This window comes from Schistocerca piceifrons, chromosome 11 (genome assembly GCF_021461385.2).
Source record: "Schistocerca piceifrons isolate TAMUIC-IGC-003096 chromosome 11, iqSchPice1.1, whole genome shotgun sequence".
NCBI lineage: Eukaryota > Metazoa > Arthropoda > Insecta > Orthoptera > Acrididae > Schistocerca > Schistocerca piceifrons.
In genome coordinates, this window is record NC_060148.1 from 40,340,339 (window position 1) to 40,363,027 (window position 22,689).

The following is a 22,689-nucleotide window of genomic DNA, read 5'->3' on the forward strand; positions in this document are numbered from 1 at the left end:
AGTCAGCGATAGTCGCAAACATGGCCCCACGTCCGCTTCTCTTTACCGGGCACAAGCAACCAGTCGTAGCGAATTTGTTGTGTCAGTGGTAAATGGCCTCCCTTGGTGGCTTCTTACCATACTTTATTCTGAATATCTGTTGAACAGCTGTAGCATACTTGTTTTTATTGAACTCCAACACGCAGAAAGTTCGCTCCGCACCTGAACTCGCCACGTTTGCGACTAACGCCGACTATTGGCAAATTACCAAACAATGCTGTTGCAGTATATGCAAAAGAAAACTTTCAGGGTTTCTCTTCAAAATGACATATGTGTGATGCCTGTACAGCGTTTGGTTCTTGTGCAGTGAATGATTGAAAGTGTTCCTGGACTTTATTTACACCCCATATTCATCTATTATAACATTCGATTATTTCAAAATTCCAGTCTATAAATTAAAAAGGACATAATCTATTTATACTGACTGTGCAATGGTATGAAAGATATACTTTTTATTACACAATGTGCAGCATTTTTGCACAGTAATTGTCGTACAAACATTTAAAACACAGCCTAAATTCCTATTGCACTATGCACAAAATAACATATATGAAGATTTAAATAAAACAAGGATTTATAAATAAAACGAAATTCAAGCAAAATAATGAATATGTTCAATGAATGCAATTACCTGGACAAAATAAAAATAGGATGATAAAACGAAATAAATTAAAGCAAAATTAATAAATAAAATTAATCAAAAACACATGAAAAAAGATTTCCAGTGGAAAAACAATGTTAGGAAGAAAAACAGGGGCAAATAAAGAAGTTGATATTACCATTAAAATTATGTTACAAAGGAATACTAATAAAACATTACATTTAAATCAAGTAACTGAATAAAAATTACAATCAAAGTTTTTTTGAAAAAACATTTAAAAATAAAAAAAAAATTATATGCACGTCAAGAGGTTCGAACCTGCAACTTCCTGCATGGGAAATCCTTACCATCTCCATTACACCGTGCAACCAATCGACACAATACAATTTCTTAAATGCTATTTAGCGTCACACAATATTCTGAAACATTCTTTCATCAGAATGAGATTTTCACTCTGCAGCGGAGTGTGCGCTGATATGAAACTTCCTGGCAGATTAAAACTGTGTGCCCGACCGAGACTCGAACTCGCGACCTTTGCCTTTCGTGGGCAAGTGCTCTACCATCTGAGCTACCGAAGCACGACTCACGCCCGGTCTCACAGCTTTACTTCTGCCAGACGATATGTTTGGAAGCAAGAGACAATGTAACATTCTGATGAAATATCTAAGTGGTGGGGGCAGCTATGTTCCCAGATTCTACAGTAACTACAACCTGAGAAACTGCAACATATTCAGAAGAAACAGCCAAATATTTGTAAAAACAGCGATATCAGTTTCACAGTAGTCCTGTTAGGATGATGATGATGATGATGATGATGATGATGATGATGATTTTTTGAAGTAACACCACAAACAACAGCCAGATGTGAAACATTTAAACAACTTATTTTTGTTTATTTTATTTCTCCTTGTATTATCAAAATATAGACAAAAATCAAGCAATGGAAATATAGGATGGAATGAGCCAGTCATGACAAAACTCTACCATCTGGTGAGCAAAATGTATGAGACAGGTGAAACACCCTCAGACTTCAAGAAGAATATAATAATTCCAATCCCAAAGAAAGCAAGTGTTGACAGATGTGAAAATTACCGAACAATCAGTTTAATAAGCCACAGCTGCAAAATTTAATGCGAATTCTTTACAGACGAACGGAAAAACTAGTAGAAGCCAACCTTGGGGAAGATCAGTTTGGATTCCGTAGAAATATTGGAACACGTGAGGCAATACTGACCTTACGACTTATCTTAGAAGAAAGATTAACGAAAGGCAAACCTACGTTTCTAGCATTTGTAGACTTAGAGAAAGCTTTTGACAGTGTTGACTGGAATACTCTCTTTCAAATTCTGAACGTGGCAGGGGTAAAACACAGGGAGCAAAAGGCTATTTACAATTCGTACAGAAACCAGATGGCAGTTACAAGAGTCGAGGGACATGAAAGGGAAGCAGTGGTTGGGAAGGGAGTGAGACAGGGTTGTAGCCTCTCCCCGATGATATTCAATCTGTATATTGAGCAAGCAGTGAAGGAAACAAAAGAAAAATTCAGAATAGGTATTAAATTCCATGGAGAAGAAATAAAACTTTGAGGTTCGCCGATGACATTGTAATTCTGTCAGAGACAACAAAGTACTTGGAAGAGCAGTTGAACGGAATGGACAGAGTCTTAGAAGGAGGATATAAGATGAATACAACAAACGCAAAACAAGGATAATGGAATGTAGTCGAATTAAGTCGGGTGATGCTGGGGGAATTAGATTAGGAAATGAGATGCTTGAAGTAGTAAAGAAGTTCTACTATTTGGGGAGCAAAATAACTGATGATGGTCAAAGTAGAGACAATATAAAATGTAGACTGGCACTGGCAACGAAAACATTTCTGAAGGAGAGAAATTTGTTAACATCGAGTATAGATTCAAGTGTCAGGAAGTTGTTTCTGAAATTATTTGTAAGGAGTGTAGCCATGTATGGAAGTGAAACGTGGACGATAAATAGTTTGGACAGGAAGAGAATAGAAGCTTTCAAAATGTGGTGCTGCAGAAGAATGCTGAAGATTAGATGGGTAGATCACATAACTAATGAGAAGGTATTGAATAGAATTGGGGAGAAGAGGAGTTTGTGGCACAACTTGATTAGAAGAAGGGATCGGTTGGTAGGACATGTTATGAGGCATCGAGGGATCACCAATTTAGTATTGGAGGGCAGCGTGGAGGGTAAAAATCGTAGAGGGAGACCAAGAGATGAATACAGTAAACAGATTCAGAAGGATGTAGGTTGCAGTAGGTACTGGGAGATGAAGAAGCTTGCACATGATAGGGTAGTATGGAGAGCTGGATCAAACCAGTCTCAGGACTGAAGACCACAACAACAACATGTAACAATACTATGGAAATGATAGTTGCTACTCACCATATAGCAGAGATGCCGAGTTGCAGATAGGCACAACATAAGCTTTCAGCCGACAAGGCCTTTGTCGAAAATAGACAAAAAAAGACACTCGACCGCAGTCACTGGTAGCTGAAGCCAGACTACAAACAACAGTGCACGACACAAGAGGGAACCGGGTTGTTATGATAAGAAGGCGGATGGGGCAGGGAATGAGAGGGTGGTGGACGGTGAAGTGCTGCTTGTGGCAGTGAACAGGGACAAGGTGGAGAGACAGCAGGACAGCAGGGAGATTAAACAGAGGGTGGGGAGAGTGGTGGTTAGCAGAAAAGGATGGAAATAAAAGGACCGGGTGCATTGGTGGAACAGAGAGCTGTGTAGTGGTGGAATAGGAACAGGGAGGGAGGAGACGGGCAAGACTGAGGCCTCAGGGATTACAGGAATGTAGGATGCATTGCGGGGAGAGTTTCCACCTGCGCAATTTAGGAACGCCGGTGTCGGTGGGAAGGATCCACACGGCACAGTTGTGAAGTGGTGTGCTCTGTGACGTGGCGGTCCGGTCGTTTCTGACCACAGTTTGTCGGCGGCTGTACCTGCGGACAGGCAGCTCGTCTGTTGTCGTGCCCACGTAGAATGCGGCAGCGTGGTTGCAGCTCAGCTTGTAGATTGCACGACTGGTTTCACAGGTAACACTGTCTTTGATGGGATAGGTGACGTCTGTGACAGGACTGGAGTACGTTGGTATCTTTTATATAGGAGGGTAAGTTGCAGGTAACAGTATATTATAACCCCACCTGCCAACAAAGACTCCGACACTGTCAATTTGGACTGCAATGGTTATCTGGCATAAGGACTCTGCCAGCTGTCAGATTTACCCACCAATAAGGCCTGCCACAGCGACCCCGTTCCAGGTATCCAGTAGTATCTCCAGCCTCTCCCCAACCCCTTAAGCCACCCCAGAACCTCTCACACGAGTCCACCTCTCTTCTCACCCCTACCACCCCCAGCACTCCTCTTACACGCTTCCTTAAGTTCACAAACCCAACTGCCCAGGACACCCCACTGTGGCCGGTTACTGTGCCCCCACTGACAGAATCACTGCTCTCGTAGACTGATACTTTCAGCCTATTATCCGCAATCTACCCTCCCGTATAAAAGATACCGACCGTTTCCTCTGCCGACTCTCCGCAGTTCCTGTTCCTTTACCACACGGTAACCTGTCAGTCACTATCGACGGCACCTACCTTTACGCTAACATCCCTAACGCCCATCGCCTTACTGCCACTGAACACTACCTTTCCCGACACACGACGGACTCCGAACCTACGACCTCCTTCCTAGTCACCACGACCGATTACATCCCCGTCCGCAATTACTCCACCTTTGAAGGCATTACCTACATACAAATCTGGGGTACAACTTATGGGCACCTGCATGTCACCATCTTGTGGCAACCTATTCGTGGGCCAGTGAGAGGAATCCTTCCTAAACACACACAATACAAAACCCCTTACCGATCCAGATTCACTCATGACATCTCCACGATCTGGATCGAGATTGAGGACACCCTATCCACATTCTTCCAGAAACTCAACACCTTCTCCCTCATTCAACCCGACAAGCCACCTTCCTTGATGTTGACCTCCAGCTCAAAGATTGCTACATCAGTGCCTCTGCCCATACCAAACCTACCAACCACCAGCAATTGCTTCATTTCAACAGCTGCCATGTGTTCCATACCAAGAGTCCATTCCATACAGCCTAGCCAACCATGGCCTTTACATCTGTAGTACCAAGCTGTCTCTCTCAATATTTACTGAGGATCTCACCCAAACTTGTACAAAATCAGATGTCCCTGCCTTATCTTTCCAGCCATCCACCACCTCCAAAAAAGTCCCACCACCTCCAAAAAAGTCCCACCACCTCCAAAAAAGTCCCACCACCTCCAAAAAAGTCCCACCACCTCCAAAAGTTCCACCATCCGGCCACAGAGGAGCATTCCCTTGTGACTCAGTAACACCCAGAACTGGAGCAACTGAATTACATTCTCCGCCCGGGGTTTCACTACCTCTTGTCATGCCCCAAAATGAGAAATGTCCCACCCACTATCCTTCCCACCCCTCCCACAGTGGTATTCCACCACACACTGAACCTACACGATATCCCCGTCCATCCCAGCACAGGCCTTGCCTCATGGCTCATAGCCCTGTAATAGACCTAGATGCAAAACCTGTTCTACACATCCCCCCCCCCTCCCAAGCATATCACCACCACCACCACCACCACATACTCCAGTTTGGCCACAAGCACCCCTACCCCATCAAAGGCAGGGCTAGCTGTGAAACCAGCTAAGCTGCAATCACTGTGCTGCAGTCTACATAGGCACGACAACCAACAAGCCGTCTCTCCGCACGAACGGCCACTGACATACTGTGGCTGAGAAACAGCTGGACCACCCTGTCGCTAAGCACACTGCCCAACACAATGTTCTCGATTTCAAAGACTGCTTCACAGCTGTGCCGTCTGGCTCCTTCCCACAGACGCCAGCTTTTCTGGATCGTGCAGGTGGGAACTCTCCTTGCAATATATCTTACATTCCCATAACCCTCCTGGCCTTAACCTTTGTTAGTCATTGTCTGAATCCACCTGGCCCCTTCACTGTTTCCATTCCAGCAATACACAGCCCTCATTTCCACCAACACACCCAGTCTTTTTAGTCCTCTTCTTTTCCGCTACGCCCACCCCACCTCCCTCTCTCCCACCCACCATCTAACCTCACGACTGCACCCAGCTGCCCTACCCTCTCTCGACCTCATCCCTGCACGCTACCCACCAGCACTTCACTGTCTCCCACCCCTACCCTGCTATCCTTCCCACTCCCACCCCAGCCTCCTCCTTACCCCACCACCCGGTTGCCTCTACCATTACGGGCTGCTGCTCGCAATCTAGCTTCAGCTGCCACAGACTGTGGTCGTGTGTACGAGTCACATTTGCGCGCGCGTGTGTGTGTGTGTGTGTGTGTGTGTGTGTGTGTGTGTGTGTGTGTGTTGTCTATTATTGATATTATTGACAGAGGCCTTATTGGCCAAAATCTCACTTTCCAACAGACTTTGTTGAACTATCTGTGAATCGGCATCTCCTACCTTTTCATAATATCAAAACACAGACAATTAATAAATGACATAAATTTATAATGGGTATAATGTAAATTTTCTAGACAGATTTCTTACATCAATAAAAGTCATTCAGAATATGTTAAAAAATAAATGTTTCTAAAAGAGCCTCTTAAAATGGCGGAATTGTCTCATATTCAGGGTCATCTTATACTCCGGTAAATACAGTATATCAAGACATGAAACTTCAAAATACATAAAACCGAGTGCAACATTGTGTAACCCCCACCTTTACACGGCCCCAGTCAGTTTCAAATATCTTCCATTTTTGTTGACACTGGAGGACACCTTTCTGCCTTCTTCTTTCCAGATACGAAGTGAACCACTGTTGAGCTGTATCCCCTAATCCCACGATGTTCTAACTTGTTGTTGTTGTTGTTGTTGTTGTCTTCAGTCCTGAGACTGGTTTGATGCAGCTCTCCATGCTACTCTATCCTGTGCAAGCTTCTTCATCTCCCAGTACCTACTGCAAGCTACACCCTTCTGAATCTGCTTAGTGTATTCATCTCTTGGTCTCCCTCTACGATTTTTACCCTCCACACTGCCCTCCAATGCTAAATTTGTGATCCCTTAATGCCTCAAAACATGTTCTACCAACCGGTCCCTTCTTCTTGTCAAGTTGTGCCACAAACTCCTCTTCTCCCCAATTCTATTCAATACCTCCTCATTAGTTATGTGATCTACCCATCTAATCTTCAGCATTCTTCTGTAGCACCACATTTCGAAAGCTTCTATTCTCTTCTTGTCCAAATTATTTATCGTCCACGTTTCACTTCCGTACATGGCTACACTCCGTACAAATACTTTCAGAAACGACTTCCTGACACTTAAATCTATATTCGAAGTTAACAAATTTCTCTTCTTCAGAAACGCTTTCCTTGCCATTGCGAGTCTACATTTTATATCCTCCCTACTTCGACCATCATCAGTTATTTTGCTCCCCAAATAGCTAAACTCCTTTACTACTTTAAGTGCCTCGTTTCCTAATCTAATTCCCTCAGCATCACCCGACTCAATTCGACTACATTCCATTATCCTCGTTTTGCTTTTGTTGATGTTCATCTTATATCCACCTTTCAAGACACTGTCCATTCTGTTCAACTGCTCATGCAAGTCCTTTGCTGTCTCTGACAGAATTACAATGTCATCAGCAAACCTCAAAGTTTTTATTTCTTCTCCGCGGATTTTAATTCCTACTCTGAAATTTTCTTTTGTTTCCTTTACTGCTTGCTCAATATACAGATTGAATAACATCGGGGAGAGGCTACAACCCTGTCTCACATTCTTCCCAACCGCTGCTTCCCTTTCATGCCCCTCGACTCTTATAAATGCCATCAGCTCTCTGTACAAATTGTAAATGGCCTTTCGCTCCATGTATTTTACCCCTGCCACCTTCAGAATTTGAAAGAGAGTATTCCAGTCAACACTGTCAAAAGCTTTCTCTAAGTCTACAAATGATAGAAATGTAGGTTTGCCTTTCCTTAATCTACCTTCTAAGATTTATGTGATTAAATTGTGTAAGCGTTATTCGAGTCCCACAAACACCACAATTTGCTACGGTATATTGATAAATTTCACACAATTTGCATTCAATAACTGAGGCAGCTTAAGTGAAAATAACAATAGACTGCTAAATATAAAGTGAATGTTATTTGTTCTCTTCACTTTGGCAGCACGGTCAAAGTGATACCAAGAACTGCCTTTGAGGATTTTCTGACAGCAACAAACAGCAAAAAACATTTGAGCAGCTGCAAAACTAAGTTGAACACACTCACTAGTGCCGGGACTCACTACCGCCTGCAGCTGAGAGAAAGCTGTTTCACTGATGCTCAGTCACTTGGGTTCACTCCAGGCAATACGACGCAATCTACTGGCTTTGCAGTTCCTCTGAATTATTCTCTGATGAGGCAGAACATATCAGTATGAAATTTTGGTTACAAGACCATTACATACCTCTGAATGTTCTGGTGAGTGGTGTTCCGTAAGACTCTAGAAACATTCTGCAGACATCACTGTAGAAGCCAAACAATGCAGATATGTTAACTATAAATTCAAATGAGAATTTCCAGTAAACTGCTCAAAGCAATATGAATGGAATCTGTAATGTAATTTTGGCTGTATGTTCCTTGAATGTAGCTTAAGAAAGTCTGTTATTCTCTTGGCACATATTTTATATTCCCTGAGGAAATAACAGGTCCACAGTTGGCACTTTTTTTTATGTGGAGTGATTTTTGTAACTGTATCATTTCCTCCAAAGGCTTCCAGTAGCACTATTTTATCCTTACGTCCAGACCAGGAGTTGCAAAGTACTAATGACTTTGTCTACAAAGTTGATTCAAAAACTGACAGAAAAAGTCTTCAGACGTTCTTTCGTCATCTTCATTTACATCTATGTAGACATTTAGATGGCACCATTTTTCTATTTCTGTTGACACACAGGGTCAAAACTTTCTGTTTTGTTCTTGAAAGCATATAAAGACTTTGTCTGTCAGTCGTCCATCGACTGATACAGCAACACTGATTGTGTAGCTGTGTGTTGCACTGCTAACCGAATACAACATGGAGACAGTGTTTCACTTCTGTATCACGAATTGTGTTCTTTTGGGAGGAAACTCTTAGCCGAACTGACTCTGAACACGGATTTTACAGAACCCATTTCAATGTTTCCATGCACAGAACCCATTTCAATGTTTTCTACTGTGACATGTGCATTGACTGCAGCAACAAATGTTTGAGGTCTTTGAATCATCTCTTTTTCGTCATCCTTATCTTTTTGTGCTTGAGGCATAGTTATATGGCATAATGTTATCTTAAACTCCTTTTTCAAATCAGTAATAAATACCTGTGATGCTGCAAATTTTGTACACCCAAGGTTTCGGGCTACGTACAATGCCCAATGTTGTAAATGCCAACAATGAACAGAAGAGCCAAATTTTCGTGCTTCATAAATCTTCACCTGCTTGATGACATCAAACTGCAGCATGTGATTTCCTATGAAAACAGTACTATCTTCTCTTTTCTTTGTCACACAGTCAAGTCAGCTTTTAATATTGCTTTTATCCTTCATTTTAGGGTACACATTCACGAGCTTGTCACGTGTGCTGAAACCTAACACGTAATAATCGTAGTATATATTCTCTAGTGTGTTGTCACGAAACACTTTGATGACATTTTGGGCTTTAACATTCTTATCAGAAGGTCAGAACTCAATTTTACTACTTCCATCACCTCTTCTCGAACTTGTCGTATCACTACAACTTGTAGTGAAGTATTCTTCATTATCATCGCTAGCATCACAATTTTCTGTTGGTGTTATGACAGTATCAATTCCTAACTGGTGGCAATATTTTTGCACTACGAAGATCTTGTCATAACTTTGTCTCAAACAATCACAATACACTAGCAGGGTCGATTATCAACTACCGGCCCATCTGATGCTTCACTACACAAATAACTTCACAAAATGCAACTTCACATACACACTGTGCCATACCAGCTGGTAACAACTGACGTGGTGGCACGCAAAGGTCAAGTTTGTCACACCATACACAGTGGTATCTAATGAACAACTGCAGAGGTTTGCAAACAAATATCACCAGTGCAATAAGAGACCCTTGAATGATCCCTCACAGGATTGTGGTGTAAATGTATCTGTTCAATTCTGAATGCTTTCCTTGTAAGAAAGAACAATTTTAGCTATTCCTTTGGCTCAAAGATTTACCCGAGCCAGTATAATTGACAAAATTTGGATGGCCTACTTGTCGGATGTCTTAATTTTTTTGGGTAGGTGACTGACAATTGAAAATACAGCATAGTGTCAAGTAGTGTCATTGTACTTAAAATGACAACTTATTATGAAATAACCCTTTCAAAGGATCACGAAAATAAAGCAGAAAAAGATGGAAGGTAGAGTACAGAAAAATAGAAAAACATTTTATATAATTCTGTAGCATTATCTTCACAAACTGCAATACCTTCCTAGCGAAACTGATGTTTTTGTGAAATTGATGGCACAGCCAACCAATGGACAATGTAAAATCTGACCAAAAAAATGTAGAACGCTGTAATTAGTAAGTCAATCATTGTAATTCGGGGAGAGGAGAGATTCCTCTGACTGGGGAGGAATGGTGTATGATGTTCGCAAGGACTCAACTTTGGGTGCATTTGTAAACTAAATTCCATCTAATGAACAACAAGCAAAATTAGTTCATTTTGGAGATGACAATAGTGTTGTAACCAAACCACAAGCAACTGAGGGCTGCTATTGCTGTTAATTTTACTTTGTAAATGGTCGCTGACCACGCAGCCATGTTCAAAACTTCCAAATACAAATTTTCATAGATTTAGCTTTGAAAATGCTTTCATAATGAAATAATTTCGTAAAATGTTCTATCTCCCATTCCACTCTCTTAAGGGACCGAGAAGTCAAATGCCAATTTTCATAGATGTAGCTTTAAAAATGCTATTGTAGTTCTTTAACAACAATTTATTTTCAAAAAACCGAGGGAAACATTCCACGTGGGAAAAATATATCTAAAAACAAAGATGATGTGACTTACCAAACGAAAGTGCTGGCAGGTCGATAAACACACAAACAAACACAAACATACACACAAACTTCAAGCTTTCGCAACAAACTGTTGCCTCATCAGGAAAGAGGGAAGGAGAGGGAAAGACGAAAGGATGTGGGTTTTAAGGGAGAGGGTAAGGAGTCATTCCAATCCCGGGAGCGGAAAGACTTACCTTAAGGGGAAAAAAGGACGGATATACACTCGCACACACACACATATCCATCCACACATATACAGACACAAGCAGACATATTCAAAGACAAAGAGTTTGGGCAGAGATGTCAGTCGAGGCGGAAGTACAGAGGCAAAGATTTTATCGAATGACAGGTGAGGTATGAGTGGCGGCAACTTGAAATTAGCAGAGACTGAGGCCTGGTGGGTAACGGGAAGAGAGGATATATTGAAGAGCAAGTTCCCATCTCCGGAGTTCGGATAGGTTGGTGTTGGTGGGAAGTATCCAGATAACCCGGACGGTGTAACACTGTGCCAAGATGTGCTGGCCGTGCACCAAGGCATGTTTAGCCACAGGGTGATCCTCATTACCAACAAACATTGTCTGCCTGTGTCCATTCATGCGAATGGACAGTTTGTTGCTGGTCATTCCCACATAGAAAGCTTCACAGTGTAGGCAGGTCAGTTGGTAAATCACGTGGGTGCTTTCACACGTGGCTCTGCCTTTGATCGTGTACACCTTCCGGGTTACAGGACTGGAGTAGGTGGTGGTGGGAGGGTGCATGGGACAGGTTTTAAATCGGGGGCGGTTACAAGGGTAGGAGCCAGAGGGTAGGGAAGGTGGTTTGGGGATTTCATAGGGATGAACTAAGAGGTTACGAAGGTTAGGTGGACGGCGGAAAGACACTCTTGGTGGAGTGGGGAGGATTTCATGAAGGATGGATCTCATTTCAGGGCAGGATTTGAGGAAGTCGTATCCCTGCTGGAGAGCCACATTCAGAGTCTGATCCAGTCCCGGAAAGTATCCTGTCACAAGTGGGGCACTTTTGTGGTTCTTCTGTGGGAGGTTCTGGGTTTGAGGAGATGAGGAAGTGGCTCTGGTTATTTGCTTCTGTACCAGTTCGGGAGGGTAGTTGCGGGATGCGAAAGCTGTTGTCAGGTTGTTGGTGTAATGGTTCAGGGATTCCGGACTGGAGCAGATTCGTTTGCCACGAAGACCTAGGCTGTAGGGAAGGGACCGTTTGATGTGGAATGGGTGGCAGCTGTCATAATGCAGGTACTGTTGCTTGTTGGTGGGTGTGATGTGGACGGACGTGTGAAGCTGGCCATTGGACAGATGGAGGTCAACGTCAAGGAAAGTGGCGTGGGATCTGGAGTAGGACCAGGTGAATCTGATGGAACCAAAGGAGTTGAGGTTGGAGAGGAAATTCTGGAGTTCTTCTTCACTGTGAGTCCAGATCATGAAGATGTCATCAATAAATCTGTACCAAACTTTGGGTTGGCAGGCCTGGGTAACCAAGAAGGCTTCCTCTAGACGACCCATGAATAGGTTGGCGTACGAGGGGGCCACCTTGGTACCCATGGCTGTTCCCTTTAATTGTTGGCATGTCTGGCCATCAAAAGTGAAGACGTTGTGGGTCAGGATGAAGCTGGCTAAGGTAATGAGGAAAGAGGTTTTAGGTAAGGTGGCAGGTGATCGGCGTGAAAGGAAAGGCTCCATCGCAGCGAGGCCCTGGACGTGCGGAATATTTGTGTATAAGGAAGTGGCATCAATGGTTACAAGGATGGTTTCTGGGGGTAACAGATTGGGTAAGGATTCCAGGCATTCGAGAAAGTGGTTGGTGTCTTTGATGAAGGATGGGAGACTGCATGTAATGGGTTGAAGGTGTTGATCTACGTAGGCAGAGATACGTTCTGTGGGGGCTTGGTAACTAGCTACAATGGGGCGGCCGGGATGATTGGGTTTGTGAATTTTAGGAAGCTTTCGCATCCCGCAACTACCCTCCCGACCTGGTACAGAAGCAAATAACCAGAGCCACTTCCTCATCCTCTCAAACCCAGAACCTCCCACAGAAGAACCACAAAAGTGCCCCACTTGTGACAGGATACTTTCCGGGACTGGATCAGATTCTGAATGTGGCTCTCCAGCAGGGATACGACTTCCTCAAATCCTGCCCTGAAATGAGATCCATCCTTCATGAAATCCTCCCCACTCCACCAAGAGTGTCTTTCCGCCGTCCACCTAACCTTCGTAACCTCTTAGTTCATCCCTATGAAATCCCCAAACCACCTTCCCTACCCTCTGGCTCCTACCCTTGTAACCGCCCCCGATTTAAAACCTGTCCCATGCACCCTCCCACCACCACCTACTCCAGTCCTGTAACCCGGAAGGTGTACACGATCAAAGGCAGAGCCACGTGTGAAAGCACCCACGTGATCTACCAACTGACCTGCCTACACTGTGACGCATTCTATGTGGGAATGACCAGCAACAAACCGTCCATTCGCATGAATGGACACAGGCAGACAGTGTTTGTTGGTAATGAGGATCACCCTGTGGCTAAACATGCCTTGGTGCACGGCCAGCACATCTTGGCACAGTGTTACACCGTCCGGGTTATCTGTATACTTCCCACTAACACCAACCTATCCGAACTCCGGAGATGGGAACTTGCTCTACAATATATCCTCTCTTCCCATTATCCACCAGGCCTCAATCTCCGCTAATTTCAAGTTGCCGCCACTCAAACCTCACCTGCCATTCAACAACATCTTTGCCTCTGCACTTCTGCCTCGACTGACATCTCTGCCCAAACTCTTTGTCTTTAAATATGTCTGCTTGTGTCTGTATATGTGTGGATGGATATGTGTGTGTGTGCGAGTGTATACCCGTCCTTTTTTCCCCCTAAGGTAAGTCTTTCCGCTCCCGGGATTGGAATGACTCCTTACCCTCTCCCTTGAAACCCACATCCTTTTGTCTTTCCCTCTCCTTCCCTCTTTCCTGATGAGGCAACAGTTTGTTGCGAAAGCTTGAATTTTGTGTGTATGTTTGTGTTTGTTTGTGTGTCTGTCGACCTGCCAGCACTTTCATTTGGTAAGTCACATCATATATATATATATATATAAAAACAAAGATGATGTGACTTACCAAACGAAGCGCTGGCAGGTCGATACACACACAAACTAACACAAACAAACACACAAAATTCAAGCTTTCGCAACAAACTGTTGCCTTCTTCATATATATATATATATACTGACTAAGAAACCAAATACGAATCTTTGTAATTCTAGTTTGAAACTTGCTTTAATAGCGACATTTCTCAAATGATCGTTCATCCCCTGCTTCACCTACTCAGGAGTGAAGTTCCGAATAATCCCTTCTTAAATGATTCCTACAGTACCAGATCCACACCCTCTCCAGATTTCAAGTTTATATTCTTAGCACTTTTGGGCTGGTTGGTGATGAGTTTGTGAATCAGTCTGGCCTGGACCTGTTTCACCCCCAAATGGACTGAATTTCCAAAAACAGTAAGACATGGAATTTATCAAACTTCCTGACAGATTAAAACTGTGTGCTGGACCGAGACTTAAACTCGGGACCTTTACCTTTCGCAAGCAAGTGCTCTGCCACCTGTGCTACCCAAGCGCGACTCGTGACCCGTCCTCACAGCTTCAATTGTGACAGTACCCCGTCTCCTATCTTCCAAACTTCACAGAAGCTAGAGCACTTGCCTGCGAAAGGCAAAGGTCCCGAGTTCGAGCCTTGCCCCGGTACACAGTTTTTATCTGCCAGGAAATTTCACTCGGAGCACACTTCGCTGCAGAGTGAAAATCTCATTGTGGAATTTATCATTTCTAACCAAGCAACCACATACCAGTTTTCCAAGTTTTAGCATTAAAAATGCTTTCACAATGAAATATTTTCACAAAACATTTCACCTCCTACATCACCCCCTTAGGGGTTGAATTTCTGGAAACAAAGAAATGCATGTTTTTTTATTTCTAACTGAGAAGCCAAATTCAAATTTTAAAAGATTTAGCTTTGAAAATAGTTAAGTACTTTTTTGATAATGATGTATTTTTAAAAATAAACCTTCACCCACTGTTTCACCGCCACAGGGGTTAAATTTCCAAAAATACTAAAACATGCATTTCTTTATTTCTGACTGAGCAACCAAATACCAAATTTTGCAGGTCTCCTTTCAAAATTGCCTTAATAGTGATGTTAGAAAAAATCTTTCATCCCCTATTTGAACCCCTTAGGGATGGAATTTTGAAACATCCCTTCTTCAACGACATTTGCAGTATATGATCAACACATACTGCAAATATCAACTTTCTATCGTTAGTGGTTCAGGCTGGGCGTGATGAGACAGTAAGTCAGTCAGTCCACTGCCTTTTATATACAGAGACAATAATAAATGAAATTTGAAAAATCAGGGCTTCTTTGGCAGTTCACATTGTTGTTGCACAATAGCTCGACAGTGTGACTCACTGTCTTTTTCAGGTGCTCCATGAGACTGTGAACGTGAACAAACGGTAGAAGACCCGATTAATCAACATGTCAACATATCGATGGGAAAGCCTGAAGAATTACAATTAAAAAAAAATACTTATAAATGTTCAGCATGTAGCCATATTTACAAATTAATTTGTAATGTGAATGAAAAATGACTCGTTCCACACCATTACCATTCATCCTGCAAATTATCCGTGGAACATGACAGTAACTAACCATAATACACAATTTTTATTACCACACTACTGTGGCTGCAATGGGAACATGGCAGTTTTTGTGAATCTCTCTCTACTTTTCTCACCCATTCAAACAATCTTTATGGAATATTAAAAAAAAAAAGAGATGCTGTGACTCACCAAACGAGAAAGTGCTGGTAGATAGACACAATAAAAAACACACAAACACACACACAAATTTCAAGCTTTCGCAACCCACGGTTGCTTCATCAGGAAAGAGGGAAGGAGAGGGAACGACGAAAGGATGTGGGTTTTAAGGGAGAGGGTAAGGAGTCATTCCAATCCCGGGAGCGGAAAGGTTTACCTTAGGGGGAAAAAAGGACAGGTATACACTCGTGCACACACACACATATCCATCCACACATATACAGACACAAGCAGACATATCTTGTATAGATTGAATTAGCTGAACAATAAATAAATAAACGAACATTTTTAGTAGTGTATGACTTTAGGTTTATTTATTTTAACACTCTGCTCGTGTCTGTATATGTGCGGATGGATATGTGTGTGTCTGCGCGAGTGTAAACCTGTTCCTTTTTTCCCCCCTAAGGTAAATCTTTCCGCTCCTGGGATTGGAATGACTCCTTACCCTCTCCTATCTAGCAGCGCTTTCTTGTTTGGTAAGTCACAGCATCTCCTTTTTAATATTTTTCCCATGTGGAATGTTTCTTTCTATTATATTCAATCTTTGTGGAATGTTCCTTTCTATTATATTCAATCTTTGCGGAATATTGCACATAGTACATTTCTTACAAAATATGATATCAGTGTTCTTCACACACTCAAAGCATGTATCAAAGTAGTAGAAGACACAAAGCTGTTAAGTCCGCCACGATATTTCCAATCAAACATTCGGCAACACGAGAGAGGTAGTACCCAAAAGCGGGACAGAAATTTATGCGGTGAGCAGGAAAATACCTGTGGGTCAGGAACTGTGTCAAATCCCGTGTTCTCTTCATGTGGCTCCACCTTACACTCGACTGCCTCAAACATCTGGAACAAAAAATGTTACACTTTAAACATAATCCTCCATTAACTGCTTACATCCAGTCACCTAGGTTAACACAACTATACAACGTGTAAGACTGACCACCTTGAACGAGTGTAAAGCAGTCACATACAATAAATATCAGAGTACACACACAGTGCAATCTAAGATGTAACAATCACATAACAATGGTAATAGGACGGCAGAAATTATTTTGCAATAGCTCTCAGGATGTTCAGTCGAACCACATAGGAACTAACTTAGATAATTCTTTTACTCATTCTCGAATATTGCTCATCAGTGAAGGACCTTAACCAGATAGGAATGATAGGGGATATAGAGAATATCCAAATGTAAACAGCGCATTTCATCACAGGCTCATCTGGTGAATGCAAAATTGTTAAAGGACATGCTCACCCAATTACAGTAACAGCTGCTAAAAGAAAGGCACTGTGCATCACTGAGAGGCTTAATGCTTAAATTCTGAGTGTGGACATTCCTACACATTCAAGCAAGAAGTATTGAGAATTTTTGTTTTTCTTAAAGAATTTTTATTTATGCAACAACATCAACTTTGTCCCATTCAAAGTGGTCCCCCTCAAATATGAGGTGTGACCGGAAAGTTTTAAGAATGGGCTTGTAATTGTACAATGGTGGTTCTTACACGCTCCTTCAAAATAGTCCCCTTCTGACTGACCACGACTCCAACACCATTTCCACTTTTGGAAACATTCCTGGAATTTTTACTCCTGAAGTGTGTTATGGACGCTCTCCGTATTTGCCCGTATGTCTTCAATCGAGTCAAATCACTTCGCTTTCAGTGAAAATTTCAGTTTAGGAAATAGGTAGAAGTAGTTCACAGGGACCAAAACAGGGGAATATGGTGGACGTGGAAGAACAGGAATTTGGAATTTGGTCAAAAATTCAACGATGGAGACCGCACGATGAGTCGGAGCATTGTCACGGTGTAGCACCCAACTCCTGTCTTTCCACAATGCAGGCCCTTTCTTCTACATCTACATCTACATCTATACTCCGCAAGCCAACCAACGGTGTGTGGCGGAGGGCACTTTACGTGCCACTGTCATTACCTCCCTTTTCTGTTCCAGTCGCGTACGGTTTGCGGGAAGAACGACTGTCGGAAAGCCTACGTGTGCGCTCAAATCTCCCTAATTTTAAATTCGTGATCTCCTCGGGAGGTATAAGTAGGGGGAAGTAATATATTCGATACCTCATCCAGAAACGCACCCTCTCGAAACCTGGACAGCAAGCTACACTGCGATGCAGAGCGCCTCTCTTGCAGAGTCTGCCACTCGAATTTGCTAAACATCTCCGTAACGCTATCACGCTTACCAAATAACCCTGTGACAAAACGCGCCACTCTTCTTTGGATCTTCTCTATCTCCTCCATCAACCCGATCTGGTACGGATCCCACACTGATGTGCAATACTCGAGTATAGGTCGAACGAGTGTTTTGTAAGCCACCTCCTTTGTTGATGGACTACATATTCTAAGGACTCTCCCAATGAATCTCAACCTGGTACCCGCCTTACCAACAATTAATTTTATATGATCATTCCACTTCAAATCGTTCCGCACGCATACTCCCAGATATTTTACAGAAGTAACTGCTACCAGTGTTTGTTCCGCTATCATATAATCGTACAATAAAGGATCCTTCTTTCTATGTATTCGCAATACATTACATTTGTCTATGTTAAGGGTCAGTTGCCACTCCCTGCACCAAGTGCCTATCCGCTGCAGATCTTCCTGCATTTCGCTACAATTTTCTAATGCTGCAACTTCTCTGTATACTACAGCTTCATCCGCGAAAAGCCGCACGGAACTTCCGACACTATCTACTAGGTCATTTATATATATTGTGAAAAGCAATGGTCCCATAACACTCCCCTGTGGCACGCCAGAGGTTACTTTAACGTCTGTATACGTCTCTCCATTGATAACAACATGCTGTGTTCTGTTTGCTAAAAACTCTTCAATCCAGCCACACAGCTGGTCTGATATTCCGTAGGCTCTTACTTTCTTTATCAGGCGACAGTGCGGAACTGTATCGAATGCCTTCCAGAAGTCAAGGAAAATAGCATCTACCTGGGAGCCTGTATCTAATATTTTCTGGGTCTCACGAACAAATAAAGCGAGTTGGGTCTCACACGATCGCTGTTTCCGGAATCCGTGTTGATTGCTACAGAGTAGATTCTGGGTTTCCAAAAACGACACGAAACTCGAGCAAAAAACATGTTCTAAAATTCTACAACAGATCGACGTCAGAGATATAGGTCTATAGTTTTGCGCATCTGCTCGACGACCCTTCTTGAAGACTGGGACTACCTGTCGTCTTTTCCAATCATTTGGAACCTTCCGTTCGTCTAGAGACTTGCGGTACACGGCTGTTAGAAGGGGGGCAAGTTCTTTCGCGTATTCTGTGTAGAATCGAATTGGTATCCCGTCAGGTCTTCCGCACCTTTTCATGCAAACTCTCAAGGACACATTTGTTGTGTTCCTGGTTAATTGTCTGTCCTCCGGGGGTAAATTCACGAATACAATTACCGACATTGTCTTCACCTTCGACGGACTTTTCCGTGCTTTTTTCGGTCGTGGTGAGCCCGGAGTCTTCCACTGCGAAGACTGCACTTTGGTTTTAGGATCGTATCCATACACCCAAAATTCGTCACCTGTACTTACCCTATTTAACAAATCAGGGTCATTTTTAGTTCGGATTAATCAGATCCTGGCACACTTCAAGTCGGTATTGTCTCTGGTCACTTGACTACACTTTGGCAATGAATTTTGCGGGCACTCGACAAATGTTAAGATCTTCAGTTAAAATTGAGTGAACTGCATTGAAACTTAAATTAAGTTCATCAGCCATCTCGCTAATTGTAAGTCTATGATCACAGCACACTAACTCGCGAAGTTTCACACCATTTTCATTCGTTTTTGAAATGGAGGGACTGCCGGACCGTTGTTCATCTTCACATGATCCACGGCCATTTTTAAATCTGTGAACCAGACAAAAACATTTGACTGTCTCATAGAATTATCTCCAAAAGTTGTTTTTAATAGTTTGTAAGTCTCAGAAGCTGATTTCCCAGTTTTAAAACAAAATTTCACACAAACTTGTTGCCCCATTTTTACGTCCATTTTCACGCAGACAGAATCCGGCAACAAGCACTAACAGACCCGCACTCGACCAGCTGCCACAACAAACTGAATTAAGGAAACACAGTTCCTCACTCCCCACCCTCCGTGTACCTGCCCACCAAACCAGTAAGCAGTAGCAGATCAATTCTTAAAACTTTCCAATCGCACCTCTTACAATTGTACATTTTTCAAGTTTTTATGGAAGATTTTTTAGTAGCAAATTATGTCGTGTATGTCGTTGCTCCTATGACTTCATGTTTTGCTGATAAAATAAATTCAAGATGGCTTATGCTATTTTAACAGCACGTCACTTTGGAGCACTTGTTGCAAAGCTCGTATATGAAACAACTTCTCAAAATTCACGCGCTCCTAAAATAGTGTAAAACATCTCAGATTTATTTTATGAGAATAACACTGAGTCATAGGAGCAATGACATACGTGGCATAATTTACTACAAAAAAATCATCCATAAAATACTTGAAAACGACCTCAGGCCGAAACTGTACATGAAAGAACGACATGGCAGCTGAAGGCATCATGAAATCTTTCTAAAAAAAAAAACGTGTTCAGAGATAAATTGCAGTTCTGCAATAATTGTACTTGAAGAACTTTTGGTAATATTAAGTCTGACTGTGAACAATTAATTCGAAGGTTTAGGGAAGTGTACAGAATGTTTGTACTTATGACAAACAGTATTACATGTGCACACGCGTATTATGATTTGAGACAGAGAATGTATAAAAAGTTGTGGTATCAATATTAGAACTTCAATACATTAAAAATCTCAAAAGGCATACCTCAGACGCACAGCCGCATGCCAGCCTAGAAAATTGACTCGTGCTTAAGGTGGCATCCTACATTATTGCCTAGAATGTATAGTGACCTGTGGAGATGTCCCATTCTTACAGTCTTTTGGAAAGCCACGGAGGTGTTTCCTGGCTTCACAGTGCAGGCAGCCAATGGGGACAACATCAGGTTTTTAATTTGTGTGTCAACTCTTCTTTGAATGATTAGACCAAATTTCCCAGATGGTTCTTGTGGACATAACAGATTATCTTTCCTGACACAGTCACACTATACTGTGCTGTGAAGGAATAGCTAATCTGGTTCAAATTTTTTTCTGCACAGGGACGTTTTTCGCTGCTTGTTCTGCATTTAGCAAGACTGGACATATGGAGGATGAGGGGAAAAGGGGGGGGGGGCATGTGGGACGCATGATAATTTGATGTCTCTATAGGCCCCCTGGTTCAGCAGCTGTTGTGGCAGAACACCTGAAGGAAAATTTGGAAAATATTTCCCGACCATGTTAATAGTTTTGGGTGGAGATTTTAATTAACCGCATATAGACTGGGAGACTCAAACGTTTACAATGGGTGGCAGGGACAAAGAATCCAGTGAAATTTTTTTAAGTGCATTATCTGAAAACTACGTTGCGCAGTTAAACAGAGAACCGACTCGTGGCGATAACATATTAGACCTTCTGGTGACAAACAGACCCGAACTATTTGAAACAGTTAACGCAGAACAGGGGATCAGCGATCATAAAGCTGTTACCGCATCGGTGATTTCAGCCGTAAATATAAATATTAAAAAAGGTAGGAAGATTTTTCTGTTTAGCAAAAGTGACAAAAAGCAGATTTCAGAGTACTTAAAAGCTCAACACAAAAGTTTTGTCTCAAGTACAGATAGTGTTGAGGATCAGTGGACAAAATTCAAAACCATTGTATAATATGAATTAGACGAGTATGTGCCAAGCAAGATCGTAAGAGATGGAAAAGATGCACCGTGGTACAACAACAGAGTTAGAAAACTGCTACGGAAGCAAAGGGAACTTCACAGCAAACATAAACATAGCCAAAGCCTTGCACACAAACAAAAATTACGTGAAGCGAAATGTAGTGTGAGGAGGGCTCGAAAGTAAAGTTCTATGTACTGACTTGACAGAAAATGCTAAGAAATTTTGGTCTTATGTAAAAGAGGTAGGTGGATCAAACCAAAATGTCCAGACACTCTGTGACCAAAATGGTACTGAAACAGAGGATGACAGACTAAAGGCCGAAATACTAAATGTCTTTTTCCAAAGCTGTTTCACAGAGGAAAACTGTACTGTAGTTCCTTCTCTAGATTGTCGCATAGATGACAAAATGGTAGATATCGAAATAGATGACAGGGGGATAGAAAACAATTGAAATTGCTCAAAAGAGGAAAGGCCGCTGGATCTGGTGGGATACCAGATCGATTTTACACAGAGTACATGAAGGAATTTGGGCCCCTTCTTGCAGCGGTGTACCGTAGGTCTCTAGAAGAGCGTAGCATTCCAAAGGATTGGAAAAGGGCACAGGTCATCCCCATTTTCAAGAAGAGACATCGAACAGATGTGCAGAACTATAGACCTATATCTGTAACATCGATCAGTTTTAGAATTTTGGAACACGTATTATGTTCAAGTACAATGACTTTTCTGGAGACTAGAAATGTACTCTGTAGGAATCAGCATGGGTTTCAAAAAACACAATCGTGTGAAACCCAGCTCGGGCTATTCGTCCATGAGACTCAAGAGGGCCGTAGACACGAGTTCCCAGGTAGATGCTGTGTTTCTTGACTTCCGCAAGGCGTTCGATACAGTTCCCCACAATCGTTTAATGAACAAAGTAAGAGCATATGGACTATCAGACCAATTGTGTGATTGAATTGAAGAGTTCCTAGATAACAGAACGCAGCACGTCATTCTCAGGGGAGAAAAGTCTTCCGAAGTAAGAGTGATTTCAGGTGTGTCGCAGGGGGGTGTCGTAGGACCGTTGCTACTCACAATATACATAAATGACCTTGTGGATAACATCGGGAGTTCACTGAGGCTTTTTGTGGATGATGCTGTAGTATATCGAGAGGTTGTAACAATGTAAAATTGTACTGAAATGCAGGAGGATCTGCAACGAATTGACACATGGTGCAGGGAATGGCAATTGAGTCTCAATGTAGACAAGTGTAATATGCTGCGAATACAGAGAAAGAAAGATCCCTTATCATTTAGCTACAATATAGCAGGTCAGCAACTGGAA

General features: G+C 42.4%; 1 protein-coding gene across 1 annotated transcript in view; it reads right to left on the reverse strand.

Annotated features, from left to right (window-relative positions):
- The window catches only part of LOC124719643, a 163,856-nt gene that overhangs the window by 98,999 nt on the left and 42,168 nt on the right, over nucleotides 1-22,689 (reverse strand). Inside the window, exon 3 of the mRNA XM_047244857.1 lies at nucleotides 16,397-16,471. Within this exon, the coding sequence (XP_047100813.1) occupies nucleotides 16,397-16,471 (75 nt within the window). The remainder of the gene's footprint in view (nucleotides 1-16,396; nucleotides 16,472-22,689) is intronic.